General features: G+C 46.8%; 1 protein-coding gene across 8 annotated transcripts in view; it reads right to left on the minus strand.

Annotated features, from left to right (window-relative positions):
• Positions 1-39: 39 nt before the first annotated feature.
• The window catches only part of LOC5578948 (disheveled-associated activator of morphogenesis 1), a 573726-nt gene continuing 557542 nt past the window's right edge, over positions 40-16223 (minus strand). For 6 of the 8 annotated variants that reach the window (XM_021852537.1, XM_021852538.1, XM_021852536.1 and 3 more), the window contains 5 exons: positions 16040-16194; positions 15812-15973; positions 15157-15717; positions 14920-15091; positions 40-2191 (listed from right to left, as the gene is read on the minus strand). In XM_021852537.1, the coding sequence (XP_021708229.1) occupies positions 1847-2191; positions 14920-15091; positions 15157-15717; positions 15812-15973; positions 16040-16194 (1395 nt within the window). In that variant the 3' untranslated portion in view covers positions 40-1846. The remainder of the gene's footprint in view (positions 2192-14919; positions 15092-15156; positions 15718-15811; positions 15974-16039; positions 16195-16223) is intronic. The other 2 variants (XM_021852534.1, XM_021852540.1) reach the window with 1 other exon arrangement.

A 16223-nucleotide genomic window follows, 5' to 3' on the forward strand; every position in this document is an offset into this window, starting at 1 on the left:
AGGATTGTCATCGCGAAGGACTACCGACACACATCGTAGTTATTATTCGATATTTTTTTATTACTCCGACAATATTTCACTGTTACTTATTTCGTTTTGACTTGTTGTTTTCTTCTCACAGTGCGCCCAACTGCTGTGTATATATTATCAACTTTTCCATCCACGATCTATTGTAAAGTTTATCAGTTAATGTAGAAGCGAATCGCCCGATATAATATTGAATGTGTGCGATTCAAAGGTTCGATTTGGATTCTACTTAAATTGGTGGTTGGCATATTTTCCTCAATCTTTTCAAATGTATTTGTCTTCTCGCTCTCGATTAAAAAAAAAAACAATTTGTTGTGTGTTCCGTTTCTCTGTCCCTTATTATTTATGGATGATTAGGATTCAGTAGGAGAAATGGAAGAAACTGTAAGCGGCTAAGTTGTTGTTCTATTGTGTTTTGTCCTTTTAAGCAACATCTATTCAACGGCAGTAGACTATCCTAACATCATTGTGAATATACGTTTGTGAAGGTGTCTGTGGGTATTATATTATGAGAGTGGAAGGGAATGAGCACAGAAAAATGGGATATCAAAGTGCGATTTTAAAACATCTTTGCTTACTGACAACGTTTGTATTTTCGTTATAAATTCACTAATCTATCTTGTTGTTTATTCTTTCGTAATATTTCATTTAAAACAGAGGGAACAACTTCTGACTAAACTACGTTTCAAAGAGTGGAATCTGTTTCCATGTGTAGCATTTGTGATCTTTATATTTTTTGTTCAGATTCTTATCGATTATCGATTACAAATTTCTAGCGTATATACAGAACATCCCTAACTCAGAAAAGCCTAATGCGGGACAGCGCAACAGATTGCTTGAAGAATTTAGCAAGGTTTTCGTCATATTTAGTACGGGAAAACCCTGGGAAGATATGCATATAATGTCACTAGAAAGAATACTTCTTAAGGGGTAACAAGGAAGCTTTTTAAATAAATACCTTTCAGTTGAAGAATACTGACGCTTTGCGCGAGCAAAGCTAGCGGAAATAAAGATTTAGAAAAGAATAAACATTTGTACAGAAAAAAAATAAAACAATAATAGAAATTCAACGACATGGCTCCGGGAAGCGATGGTGCGTGATTGAGCTTTACATTTGAGTGCAAAAGAACAGAGCGATAATACCATGAGTTACGGAAGCATTGTTGTTTCCTGGGTTTCGAGCAGGTGAATGGTAACTAAAATGATCCTAGTAGGCTGGTCGTTAAATGATAAACTCAGCCTACTGCTGTTTTTTTTCGGGACAGTCCTCTAAACAGTGATGAAACTATCAATATGTATTTAATAACATTGTTTTTACTGTTTCAAACTTCTTCTACTTTTTGCTGTTTATTGTAAAAAGTTATTTAAAATCGGTTGGCGTTGACCAGCTGGGTGTGTAAATTTTCGTTAAGCTTTATTGTTGTTTTGGTTTTTATCAATCATTATGTTTGCGTGTAAAACGTTCTCAAAAATCTTTATATTAAACATTTATCTATTATATTTTTCTGCTCATTTCGTTCCAAATGTTTTGAAACTTGCTCCACTTCAATATTTATGGATTAAACATATTTCGTACGTACAGATACTTTGTTTTAGTTAAATATACATCTACTATTTATCATCCGACAATTTTGCAAATTTTCTTTGAGCTTTACTCGCAAATTTTTGGTCTCTTTCTTCGTTTACAATTGTACAAAAAATATAACAAACAAAAACTTTCGCGAAAAAATAAATCAAACCGCTCTAATAAAAGTACGTCCACAATTTGTCAACACCTTACGGGATAGGTGAACACCCCCAACAACCGTGCCCCATTTATCTACTGTCGTCGATTGGTGACGACTGGTCGTTCTCGGCTGTCCTCGCGCCCAATGCTGTTCCGGCTGCGTGGTGGCGACGTGTTGCTTCCCCCGTTGGTGGCCGGTCCCAGGCGGGTTTTGCGCGATCGTTTGAACTTGGCCATGTCCTCGCCGAAAACATCTCCCGTCCGGAGCGCTGAAATCAGATCGTCAAACTCACCTTTGTTGTTGGGATCGCCGCCGGCCACCGGACTGCCTCCGTTGGCCGAACCGTTCGAGCTCTTGGACGACTTGAGGCCCAGGTTCTTGGCTACCGAGTTCAGCAGGCCCTCCTTCGATTTGCGCTCAATGGTGCGCTTCTTGAGCTGGAAGAGAATACAAGATTGAATGATTTGGTAAGATGATTGACATTTTTTTTTGTGTAATTATACTAGAAACTACTTCTCTTCAGCCAATTCAAAATATATTCTCTCTGTTCTAGAGTATGGCTCTTTCCTCTCAGCAGCAAACAGCCACTTTATTGAGTTGGAACGAATGAAATATCGTTGTTTGCGTATAGCGCTAGGTTGTATGAACTCGACACATAATGCAAGCCTAGAGGTTCTGGCAGGGGTTTTATCGCTACAGAACCGATTCTGGGAGCTCTCGCAAAGAATACTTATTAAATGTGGAGTGAACAACACACTCGTCATCGAAAACTGCGAAGAATTGTTCAAACTGAATATTCAGTTAAAAATCATGAGAGTTTATCTCTATGTGTGCACTGGTCAAAAGATCATACATGTTTAACCTTTGTATGGGTCCTCTCACATTGCTTAATTTATGGCAATTAGAAGGCGGACTCCCTTGCAAAGGTGGGCGCTAAGGAAGGTGAGATTTATGATAGAAGAATTTAAAACGATGAATTTTTGGTACATCAAAGTTCTCTTCACGATTGGTTGAATGGCCAACTGGGACGGTGGTTACATTCCATTATTCCTAGAGTTTCCTTGCGAGCGTAATGGAAAGGTTTGGATGTAAGTCGAGATTTCTGTTGAAGAAATCAGTAAGCTGTGCTTATTTGAATCCAATTATAGTAGGCTAGATCTAGTTTTATGAAATAAGGGGTCTATTTTATAAGTCGAGTCGAACAAAATGATTCGACTGGAGTCACTGTCGACCGAAAAATACGCTCGACTCAGCTCTGTCACTCGAGTTTTTCGACAGTTATCACTCTATGTGACTGGATTACTATGAGAGTCGACGGGTGACATCTGAAATAAGCATGCTTGCTTAGATCGACAATGAATATAGATGAGTCACATGAATCTGCTCGACTTGCAAAATAGGCCCCTAAACTTTCTCTTTTATTTCAACCGTCAACCGAACCATACATTCTTATTGCGCACTCTGATTATAGGTTCTTCTTGCACGAAGCTGCTGCAAGAGATCCAGGTTCTGCATGCTGATTCGGCGCTAATTACTAGAAAAGGAATGAATCGGAGTTAGCAAATTCAAATACCGAGCTCCCGAAAGGGCCAAAATGCCGTAAATGCCACAAACTTGGCCACATTCGGAAAGACTGTAAAATTGCACCGTAACGCAACGCAATTTGCACGGTTCTTTCGACCTTCGATTCCGCTGCCGTGGATGACTGGTTTTTCAATTCGGATGCAAGCGTGCGCACCCGAAACCAGAGTTAATTAAGAGCATTCGGCGGCTAGCCGATGGCGTGAAAATAAACCACAGCGGTAACCATGGCGACTGCAAAGAATGTTTAATGGGTAAGCAGTCTCTTCAACCGTTTAGCAAGCAAGGCTCCAGTGCTGCAGAGATGCTCTACAAGGATGGAAAAAAATCGCCTCTAGCGACTAACAACATAGTATTGTAAATTTTGCACCTTATCGGACGCGACGATTTGTAATCGTCGCCGGTGAAACCGTCGCCAAAATCGTCGTCAGCCAACCAGCCGGTGCGAATTTGACGTTTCCCCAGTCTTACCAACACAACGGCAAAACACCTCCTTTGATTAGTTTGCTGGCGACGATTTTCTCGATCTGTTTAAAAGTTGGCGGCGCGTTTTGTTGTCAAAGAAACAGACAATATTTGAATGGTCTAAGAGGGCCATTGCTCTTGCAGAAGCATGATTGGAACAGCTCATCACGTGTGCATAGTAAGGATAAATGGAGCATCCGATGCACTGTTTGTCGCGGGACAAACCGTTTGTCGGATGTTGTTACAAGTCGCGATTAACATGAATCAGAACGCGTTCACGGCATAATTTTTCACTCAGATCATACCCGATAGGCATTTGAATCTTAAATGACATACCACAAGGCAGATCGCGGAATAAAAACGTATAAATCCCCCAAAAGTTATGACTTTGGTTTGCGAACAATTGATCGTTAGCACACATGCCGAGCGATTCATTTTTCGCAGAGCGGAGTTTGTTGTTAGGACTTGACGACTAATGGTTAAGGCCGCACGGGACGTCATTATAATCATCCTATCCATTTGAAGAAGCAGATCTCAAGTACCACTCCATATATGGATGTGAAAAATTTATCATTATATTCTATATATGTGGTGCACAATCGATTAAATTTTCAGCTTCATCGGTTCACTAAAACTCGAGATTTGCTTCGGCAAAGTTTTGATGATGATTGTTAGAGCGAGACAAAAGATAGGGAAAATAACACGGTCTCCCGTGTCCCCTTAATCGTTGTTGCTATGATCGCACGATAAAGAACAACCGCGATGCATCGTTTATTTTGTCATGATCACTAGATTTCCATCCTTGATGCTCTATGTCGTCCACTCCGATATATGCGGACCAATGGAGGTGAATTCCCTAGGAGGTAATCGATATTATATTGTCTTCGTAGATGACAAATCCCGGCGCATGTGGGTGTATGTCCCCAAATCCATGCGGAAGTCCTAAAGGTGTTCAAGAAATCCCACGTGGTGGTCGAGCAACAATCTGGCATGAAGATCAAGGCGATACGATCCGTCAACGGGAAAGAGTACGTGAACCGTGGTTTCGAAGGGTACCTGAAACAGCACGACATACGGCACCAGAGAACGAACGAGTACACTCTCGAGCAGAATGGCATGGCGGAGCGAGCGAACCGTTCGATTGTGGAGCGTGCTCGGTGTATGAGCCTCTGTTCAAGCCATAATTTCTTTTGTTCTTTTGACTTTTACCTGCTTTTACTGTGCGCCGTGTGTTGGTGCTGTTTCGCTCTCTCTCGCGGGCAACTTGAAAACAGGGCGCACAGTAAAAGTCAAACGTTTTATAGCATGCATAGGCTCATGCTGCTTGAAGCAGGAATTTCGAAGGCTTTCTGGGCGGAAGCTGTCTCTACGGCCGTATATTTGATGAATCGATCTCCAACTCGTGGCCACGGCGTCACACCCGAGGAGGCATGGACCGGTAAGAAACCGAATCTGTTCCACCTTACACACTTAAACAGACTCTATGAGTTCGGTAATTGAAATTAACCGAAAAAGATCGGTGATCAAAAAAGTTACAGACTTTTCGGTATATTGCGGCTGGATTACTAAAATCTGCGAAAAAAATCACTGAACTTCGGTGATTTGATTCAAGATTAACGGTATCGGTGAAGATATTTACCGATGAATCGTTTACTAGCTCAAGTGCTGACTTCGGTGAAATATTCAGCTGAACTGTCGGTAATGAGTACCGTAGTCGATAACTTGGAATAAGAAACGTCAAATCCGCCATAATGGTGATATCAATCGAACAAAGGTGAAAGTATCGAACAAAGGACTTCCGCATTTAGACAGATTTAGACAGACAACCAGTCGGCTGTTTGGGCACGTCAGGAGTTAATCATCAATGTTAACTTCCTTTTCCCGAACAGCCTAGATAGCCGTGTAGTGTCGGTAGCGGTTGTTTCAATTGGCTAAGAATTAACACTACGGACTGCCTGTTCCGGTGGTAAAAGTCCATCTCACAGGTGACCCCTAATTCATGTCGCTTTAAGCTTACCGTGCCTAAGAATGAATGGTTAGGGGGGTCTAAAAAAACCTAACCGCAAACGGAGCCTGTGGAGTACCAGGGCGCCCTCTACAGTATTGTGCCCTTCCTGTGCTACCCGGAGCAATGGTGCAGGTGACCTTGTGCTTCTCCGAGACAATCGGCTTCTCTTCTTCAGTCTCAAACCTGAGGCTAAATAAGGGTGGGATTATAAGGATGTTGTAAATTAGTTTAAATTTTTCACCCTTATGGCTTCGCATTATGCGTTTTTTTTTGTTGGGGCAGCAGGGACGAAAGTCCAGGGGCTTAACGGACCCCCCCCCCAGGACCTCTGCGAGTTGGGGAGTTGCCCAGGATGTGGTGAAGTTCGCAGTGGGCTCTGATGAACCTTCATAAAAACCACAAAAATCCGAATGCAACTCTGTCACAGCGACCGGTGCCGCTTAAAGTACCCTAGCCCAAACTAACAGGAGTGCCAACCGGCACATCAGGATTGATGCCAGTGAGATCCTGATTATGGCATACTGGTCGCGATACAAACGGACAAGGCATGGAATTACGAGTAGGAGTGCTTCGAGCACATTGGGACCAACGCCAGTACGGCCCCAATTATGTATACTGGCAGCGCACGATAAAGGACAAGTAACGGTATATGTACTGGATAATATGCTTTGAGGCTGACAGCGGCGACATTCTACTCCCTTAGTAGGGTCGGGTGACACTGGCCCGAAACGGCGAGTGGGTTAATGGCGCAGGCTGCCCCCGTCCCGTAAAACCGTGGCAGGCCTTAGAGTACGTTCCAAATCCGTCGCCTGGTTGTTCCAACTGGGCGGGAGTAGGCTCAGATGCCATTACCTGACCTGCGCCGATCTGGCTCTGAACATAGTACCTCATAAAGGACTATGTCAACCCTAGCATGGCCTCCCTGCTTGCATAGATAACCATGGGATCATAAAGGCGACTATTCCAGCGGAGATGGATAGCGGCTCTTAGGGGGACCCATAAGAGATGATCAACCAAAACAAACAACCAGCGGAATGTGAAGGAGAGGCTTCTGGACCTATCAGTAACCGGCTAAGGTTCCCGCCAAGGAAGGAGGCGACCAAATTTATTGAAAACAGTGTGGGCAAAAGCCTAGATACTGTGACGACGGCAGGCACTGGCCGCTCCAGTGTGGTGACCGATGGCCCGGGACTAATCGAGGCCATGGATCGCAATAGGGAGTACCTCCCTAAAATGCAGGTAGCTGCTGAGCAACTTGATGTCATCATCGAGTATGTTAAGAGCAAAACAAATATCAGCAAAGACTTGAAAACAAGTCTACTGAAATTGCGACAATCAGTCCTAGCTGCAAAGCAGGACTACGAGAAAGCCAAGGAACAACTTGGCAAGGTAGAAGGCCAAAAAGACACTAGGTCGTGTCAGACCGAAGTGTTTTCCTTCACAGGCAACGCGAATATATCTGATGATATTATTCGATATGCGATGCGGAAGAGGGAAGCTTCCGGGGATGAATACGTGGCGAAAAGACGTATGGTTGCTAAGGGAAAAGTGACCTACGCGGCCGTCCTCCAGAGCGGAAAAGCTGGCACGAGCCAAGCACCGCGATCAAGAGGACATGGCAACAAAGGAGAGGCCAACACCAAGCCTAAGGCCAAGAAAGCCAAGAAAAAGGAGCCACGGGTTAACCGGAACCAGGCAGTGCATCCACAGGAACCACGGGCGCAAGGCAACAGCAACCCGTGGATACGAGTTGGAAATAAGAAAAAACAGAGGAAACCGAAAACGGAGCCCAAGGAGAGCGCTAAACCGAAAACAGCGAAACGTAGGAATTTAGGCGAAGCCCTCGTTATCAAAACGGAGGAAGCAAAATACGCCGAGGTTCTGAAGGCGATGCGAAGCACAGAGAAGCTATCGCCATTGGGCGCAGACGTGCGAAGCATAAGGCGAACTAGGATTGGTGAAATGATCCTAGTCTTAAAGAAGGACGCCAAGGAAAAGGGTGCAGTCTATAAGCAACTGGCACAAGAAGTACTTGGTGACGAGGTTGATGTAAGATCCCTTACTGCTGAAGCGACTCTCCAGTGTAAAAATCTGGATGAGGTCACCGATGCAGCGGAGGTCTCGGCTGCCCTCAAAGAGCAGTGTGACATCGACATAGCCAGTAAGGCCATCCACCTTAGAAAGGGCCCGCAGGGCACCCAGGTGGCGGCGATCAGGCTGCCGGTCGCAGAGGCCAACAAAGCGAAGAACTTGGGCATACTCAAGGTAGGCTGGTCGGTTTGCCGGCTGAGCATACAACAGCCTCCTGAAGTTTGCTTCAAGTGTTTCGGGAAGGGCCATAAGTCGTGGAATTGCAATGGTCCCGACAGAAGTAAGATGTGCAGAAAATGCGGCGCTGAAGGCCATAGGGCAAGCGATTGTAAGCAAATCGCTAAGTGCCTAATATGTGTCGACAGAGCAGACAACGGACACTTAACGGGCGGACCCAAATGTCCGGGCACAAGCGGAGTATCAAAGCAGCCAAAACGGAAGTAACACAGTTAAATTTAAACCACTGTGATGCAGCCCAGCAGCTGCTTTGGCAGTCAGTCTCGGAAACCAAGACTGACGTGGTGTTACTATCGGACCCATACCGAATACCAGCCAACAACGGGAACTGGGTGGCGGATAGGTCTCAACAGTTAGCAGCTATAGGGACGACAGGACGATACCCAATCCAAGAAGTAGTCTCTAGCTCAAATGACGGTTTTGCGATAGCAAAAATCAACGGCGTGTTCTATTGCAGTTGTTACGCGCCCCCAAGGTGGTCGATTGAGGAATTTTCCCACATGGTCGACAGGATGATAGCCGAACTAGCTAATCGGCAGCCAGTAGTGATAGCTGGCGACTTTAATGCATGGGCAGTAGAGTGGGGTAGCCGCTGCACCAATCAAAGAGGCCAACTATTGCTGGAATCCCTGGCCGCTTTAAATGTAGAGCTGGCAAATGTGGGTACAGTGAGTACCTTCCGCAGAAATGGTGCAGAATCGATTATCGACGTGTCGTTTTGTAGTCCTAACCTTTTAGGTACCATGAACTGGCGCGTTGATGACGGTTATACTCATAGCGATCATCAATCGATTCGCTATAGTATAATACCAGGCGGGCAGAAAGCAGCGCGATGTAACTCGACCCAAGCCCGAGTATGGAAAACAGCGCGCTTCGACGTCGAAGTATTCACTGAAGCCCTGAGGCGCGAACGAAACACTCTGGACCTAAACGGTGAAGAGCTAGTTGCTATGATATCACGAGCGTGTGATGCTTCCATGCCGAGAAAAGCCCCTCCTAGAGAGAACAGGCCGCCAGTGTATTGGTGGTGCGAATCAATTGCAAATCTTCGAGCAATCTGCCTTCGGGCTAGACGAAGAATGCAACGCGCACGCACAGAAGCACAAAAAGAGGAACGCGGTGCAGTATTCAGAGAGGCAAAGTTGGCTCTCAAAAAGGAAATCAAGAGTCGGAAACGGGCATGCTTTGAAAGCCTATGCGAGAGTGCCAATTCTAGTCCATGGGGTGACGCCTACAAAGTGGTAATGGCTAAGACCAAAGGAGCCATAGCGCCCCAAGAGAAATCGCCCGAGTTGCTGCGATCGATAATCGATGTACTCTTCCCGCACCATCCCATAAGCCCATGGCCCCCAGCGCCGTATGCGGCAGATGAAGGAGAAGAAGTGGCGAGAGTGACGAACGAAGAGCTGGCAGAAGTCGTGAAATCATTCGCGTCAAACAAGGCACCGGGACCCGATGGTATCCCGAATGTTGCCTTAAAAGCGGCAGTGAACACGGATCCGGACATGTTCAGAACCACGATGCAACGCTGCATTGATCAAGGAATCTTCCCGGATGTATGGAAGCGACAGAAATTGGTGCTACTACCAAAGGCGGGGAAACCACCAGGTGACCCGTCGGCGTATAGACCTATCTGTCTACTAGATACGACGGGCAAGTTATTGGAGAGGTTGATTCTCAACAGACTAGTACCGTATACGGAGAGTGCGGACGGCCTGTCCAACAACCAGTTTGGATTCAGAAAAGGTAAATCTACTCTGGACGCCATCCAGTCGGTCGTTCAAACAGCTGAGGTGGCAATCGAGCATAAAAGGAGCGGCATCCGTTACTGCGCGGTTGTCACTCTGGATGTGAAGAATGCGTTCAACAGCGCAAGCTGGGAAGCAATAGCACACGCGCTTCACCGCCTCAAGGTACCGGTGCAGTTGTGTAAGCTTCTAGAAAGCTATTTTGATGGTAGGATTCTACTGTATGACACAGAGGAGGGGCAGAAAAGCGTTCGAATTACCGCGGGAGTACCTCAAGGTTCAATCCTGGGCCCGCTGTTATGGAATGCGATGTACGATGACGTACTGAGGCTGCCCCTTCCGACGGGTGTTAAGATTGTTGGCTTCGCCGACGATATCACCCTAGTGGTCTATGGTGAATCGATGGAGGAAGTAGAGTTGACAGCAGCGCACTCTATTTCCCTGGTTGAGGAATGGATGAAGTCTAAGAAACTAGGACTGGCCCGTCACAAGACTGAGGTGGTGGTGGTCAACAACCGCAAGTCCGAGCAACGGGCGCTTATCTCGGTAGGTGATTGCACCATAGAGTCCAAACGATCCCTTAGGCATCTTGGGGTAATGATTGATGACAAGCTGAGCTTCGCTAGCCACGTTGAATATGCCTGTAAAAGGGCATCTACGGCTATAGCGGCGCTTTCGAGGATGATGTCTAACAGCTCTGCTGTAATTGCCAGCAAACGCAAGCTGCTGGCAAGCGTGGCGCTATCCATACTAAGGTATGGAGGACCAATCTGGTCAAAAGCGCTTAGAACGAACAGAAACCTAAAGCGGTTGGAAAGCACGTACAGGATAATGTGCTTAAGAGTAGCAAGTGCATACCGGACGGTATCTAAAGAGGCCGTGTGCATCATAGCCGGGATGACGGGCTCATCATCAAGGCAGATGTTCAATGCTTCAACCAAAGGGGTACCAGAGGAGTCCGCGACACGTGTAAAGAGGAAACGCTCAGAAGCTGGCAGCAGGAATGGGATAACTCCACTAAGGGTAGATGGACCCATCGACTAATACCAAATGTGTCAGATTGGTATGGTAGAAGCCATGGGGAAGTGAACTTCCACCTGACGCAGTTTCTGTCAGGACATGGTTGCTATAGACAGTACCTGCATAGGTTCGGGCACTCAGAATCTCCTGCGTGCCCCAATTGTGCTGGTGTAGAGGAAACAGTGGAGCATGTCGTGTTCGATTGCCCCCGTTTCATTGTTGTGAGAGGTCGCATGCTCACTACATGCGGAGGGGACACGTCCCCCGACAATAATATAGAGAGAATGTGTGCGGATGCCGAGTGCTGGAATGCAGTAACTACGGCTGTCACTCACATTATGTTAGAATTGCAGCGTCTATGGCGCGCCGACCAAGAGTTGGCTGCAGAGGATTAGCCCTGCCGAGGCTGGTCCCTTGTAACATTGTTTAAGTCGGCTAGGAGAAGCAGTTTGCCTAGGCTACTTCTGCTACACGTGTTGTGCTATATGCACTGGTCCCTTCCCGAAGAAATACCGTAAGGTGGTTCCGGGGAGATGAGGGTCTGAGTCCAAGGGTCATGTCGATGCACTGTTCACCACTTGAGCAATTCTAAATGAATTGCTCAAGCACAGTGCATAGGCTGGTTTTAGCGGGTCGTCGTTGGTGCGTCATCCCCGCATTCCCTGAGTTATCTTCTCAGGGGATCTGTTTGCAGATTTCCCCCTTGTAAAAAACAAAAAAAAAAAAAAAAAGACAGACAACCACCCGTGATAACAACCCAGATGGCGACGGCCCGTCCACGAGCACCGCCAAACACAGCAGATCCAGCGAGATGACGGAATCCGTAGCAATGGCCGAAGCTAAGAGGAGCGACGATGATCCGGTGACGCACCATGATGCATTGTCCAGAGACGACTCCACACGCTGGGAAACGGCGATGAAGTAACAACACGTGGACGCTGATGGAGCTATCGAAAGGACGATCCGCCATCAAGTGCAAGTGGGTCTACAAGACGAAGTGCCTACGACGTATGTGGCAATGTGAAATGCTACAAGGCACGGTACTCGCAGCCAAAGGCGGTGGACTACGACGAAACCTGCGGTACCTGTTTGACTTGGCGGCCAAGTACAATCTCCATGTAGACCAGATGGATGCCATCACTGCGTCGCGATCTATGTCGAAGACGTTTTGATTTTCTACAACGACTGTAGGCCAAGCTGAGCAGTACATTCCGGATGAAGCATATATGATCTGTGGTGAGCGGTTTGGGCATCCGTATCACCCGTACGGAATTTTCAGTGTAGTTAGACCAGGACACATACATCGATTCCATTTTGCGTCGGTTCAGCATTACAAGATGCGAAGCCCATCACAAATCGGATGAACGTAGCCAAAAAATTGTCCAATGAGATGTCACCCAAGACTGTGGAGGCCGAGCGGATGAAGAATGTCCCGTGTCAAGAAGCCATTGGATGCTTGATGTATCTGGCACAATGTACGCGTTCGGATATCATCTTCGCCGTGAACCTTCTCAGGCTGTGAACCGTTTCACCCGTTCGTTTAACTATTAGTTAAAATTTTCCTGGGCCGAAAAACCTTCTCCGCTACCTGTAAGGAACAGTGAAGTTAGTATATTCTGCGACCGGTGACTCGAAGCTCGTCGGTTATTCCCATGCGGACTGGGCGTCCAATCTGGACGATCAACGAGTGGGTTCGTACTCCTGCTGCAATGTGGAACAGTATTATGGAGCTGTAAGTGGCCTTGTCTGCTGCCGTATAAGAGGCATCGTGGTGACGAGGAGTCATTTCACAGTTCAGCGAAGAGAATCCGGTCGAGCTTCGCTGCGAAAATCGAAGCACGATTTGTATTGCGCGCAACGGCGGATACACACCCGGACAAAACATATTGATATCCGGCACCGTGATGTGTTGGACCGGAAAATAATCCAACTCAACTACGTCAAGACTGAAGAGCAAGTTGCTGATGGATTGACGAGGTCATTCCAATGAGTCAAGCAGGAACATAATCGAAAAGCGATGGGATTGCTCGTTTGATTACACCAGCTTTAGGAGGAGTGTTAAAGATAAGTAACCTGTGCTTATTTGAATCCAATTATAGTAGGATAGGTCTAGTTTTTATGAAACAAACTTTCCCTTTCATTTCAACCGTCAACCGAATCAGACGCGCACTCCCAATAATTTCATTTGCGTGATGTCAAGACTTATGTCCAATCATTACTCGCTGATCTCATTTGCACAGTAATAGCCTCGTGGTGAGCAATATATGTAATAGATGGGGTTCTGGTTATGATGACATCGATCACGTAGTCTGGCAATGCCCGGATATGGATGCCACCATAGCGCAAATATTGGATACCCTTGCGGCTCGAGGTAGACAATCCAATGTTCCTGTTAGAGATGTGAGGGGTAATCATGATTTCATGTATATGGTCAAAGTCGAAGTTTACGATATCATTCGCTTGTCTGGTATAGAAGTTTAGTTCTCTTGTGTTCTCTTCTCCAGTTTTTTTGTGTGTTGTCTCCTTTGTGTTGGAATCCTGGCCATCCGGCAGACGAATACCGACACGAAAAAAGTACCAACGCCATGAAATGAAAATCGAGCGATTACGATATACCTCTCGGATGAGTTGCAATTGGGACCTACACCGAATCCATACCACTAACCTCGAGTTGCCACGAGTACCCGTGGCTGGAACTATCGCGACCTCCCAATTTTTACGATGTGGACGATGGTTGGTTCTCCAAGTAGTTCAGCCTTCTATTTGCACTCCGCCGTAGATAGTCCATTCGAAAACATCAATGACGCTTTGACCCTCTACATGTAGGGTCCGTGTTTCGTGGTCATAGAGAAACACGGATCAAATCAGCGTTTTGAACGTGAACGATGGCGAAACTCGACTGAAGAGTACTGCGGAGTTTAAAGTAGGCACGATTTCAAGCCATGATACGCCTCTGTATATACGTCGTTGTCGGCGTTGTTAGCGCATGTACATGAATTCTTCGTCCTTATTTGTGGTGCCATAGCTTTGGTAAAAAATAGCCTCTCGATGCCTACTTTTCCACGCGATCTGTTCAATCCAACAAAGATTCTGTAGCGCTACGATATAGTACCCATACTGAACTAAAGTTTGGACTCGGAAAAAATGCGACAATTTGTTTTGGATGTAACTTTTTATCGCGTGGGTAAAAATTAATGAAATTTTGGGTAATACTAGCTTAGAGTGTTTTGTTTATGTGTGCAAAATTTTATCGCGATCTGTCAAGTACCAGCAAATCATGGACGCCGTGATCGATAATTGTGGTCAGTCGCACAGATGGATCGGCAATAGGCTTTAAATCCATCATTCCACCGTGTCCCGCGTTGTGACGATGTTGCAGGAGACGAAGATTATCGAGCGGCGCGCTGGAAGCGGCCGAAAGTCGAAAACGAAATACCCAGAGAAGGCGCGGAAGATAAGGCAGTACTTTATGAATAACCCGAACCGTTCCATCCGCGATGTGGCCAAAAAGGTCAATTCGTCGAACCACAGCAGTCCATGAAACGGGCTGGGCTACGTGTTTTTAAGGCCAGGAAGGCACCAAACCGGGCTGACAAGCAAAACACGGTGGTCAAATTGCGCGGAAGCTGTACCGTGAGTGGCTGGTTAAGCCAGGCTGTCCCGTCATGGACGACGAGACATACATCAAGGCGGACACCGAACAAACGTTGCAGAAAAGCAGAAAAACATTCAAAACCAATGAAGCTTTGGAGAAAAACTGGGAGAAATTGTGTAAGAAAGATGGGCGTAGCCCAATATCCTATTCAAAATGAATTTTTGGTGATCATTTTTATGTGTCTCATTTTTTTCCGAGTCCAGTCTTTACCAACTAAGTGCACAACCTTTAGCTGACGGTCTTTGTCATCGCTTGATCCGTAGAAGCGTCAGGTAAGACTAATCGGACGTAATATTCTGGGCTCAGAGTGACTTGCTCAGAGCGAGAACCTAGTTCTAAATGTCGATGAACAAAACTCACCTCAGCCTCCTGTCGTGCCCGTTTCTCTTCCTCCTCATGCCGCCGTCGGAAGTTCTCGTTATCCTGTTTGGCTTCCATCAGCGCCGACAGGAACCCGTCGAAGATGCCGAAGAACTCGTCCGGTTGCACCACGGCTCCGTCCTCACCGAACAATCGCACCGCTCGATCAAATCTGAAAATGAGAAAATTTGCAACTGTAATCCCCTTCAATCAAGATGGTCAGATCCATTAATATACCTCGTCTTCATATTCTGGAACTGATCCTCCAGCTCAGTGAACCGCACCGAGGCCTGAGCATGGAACTCACTCATCACCGGCAGGAACCGATCGCCCGGCTGTGGCACTCCGCTACTCCGGTGGAACTCAATCTCCCGGTTGACTTCGGTCAGCCCAGCGCGCAGCATGGTGATGTCCTTGTCCATCTCGCCCAGCGAAACCTTCGAAGCTTCCTTCACGTGCGGTAGATCTTCCTCCAGGAACAGAATGTCCTTGAACTTTTTCTCGATGATCTGTACCAGATAGTGCAGCAGGGTCGTCCCCTTTGCGGCGCTACTCTTGGTGTCCGCTAGCCGGTTCAGCGAAGCCAGCCGGAATCCAGACGCATTGCCACGAGCACCGCGGTTCATGTAGTTTCCGAGAGCCAGGACCAGTTCGAGCAGCTTGCGCAACCGCCGGGAACGGGCCACTTCGCGGGATGCCTCCATAACGCTGGCGATTCGCGGCGAAAGATCGCTCACCGTCAGCTGGAAGCGCTTTTTGTAGTGCAAACTTCGCAAACGCTGCTCGTAGTGAGGTATTCTGCAAAAGAAGGAGAATGAGAGAATGAAGCGACGTTTCGGCTCACATGTTCGAAACCTTTACGAAGATTTTCAAAAATGTTTTATCAACTTACTTGGAAATTTCGTACAGGAATCGATCGGCGCGGGCCAGCGAATCGATATCTTCGGAATGTTCATCCAGCAGGGCGCGTTCTTCGGCCGAAGGCGTAAACTTGAGTAGCTGTTCGACCATGTCGATCGGCAGCTGCTCGTTGGAATCCATCGACAGAATGGCTCTGCAAAAGCAATGATCACATTAGTGGGGAAATCCGTTGACGACGGTCAAGGTACGAAGGTCTTACTTGGAAATTTCCTCATCGCTCATCTTGAGTTTGCTCAGCAGGATGGTGCAGTTCTGCGCTCGTCGACCGTCGATCACCGATAGGATTTTCGTCTTGTTCTTTCCGATCAAGCGAAGATCCTCGATCGAGCCGTCGTTCTGGAATGGAAACGTATACTGGTGGTGGTGTGACCAGCGGTTTGGAA

This window comes from Aedes aegypti, chromosome 3 (genome assembly GCF_002204515.2).
Source record: "Aedes aegypti strain LVP_AGWG chromosome 3, AaegL5.0 Primary Assembly, whole genome shotgun sequence".
Taxonomy (NCBI): Eukaryota; Metazoa; Arthropoda; class Insecta; order Diptera; family Culicidae; genus Aedes; species Aedes aegypti.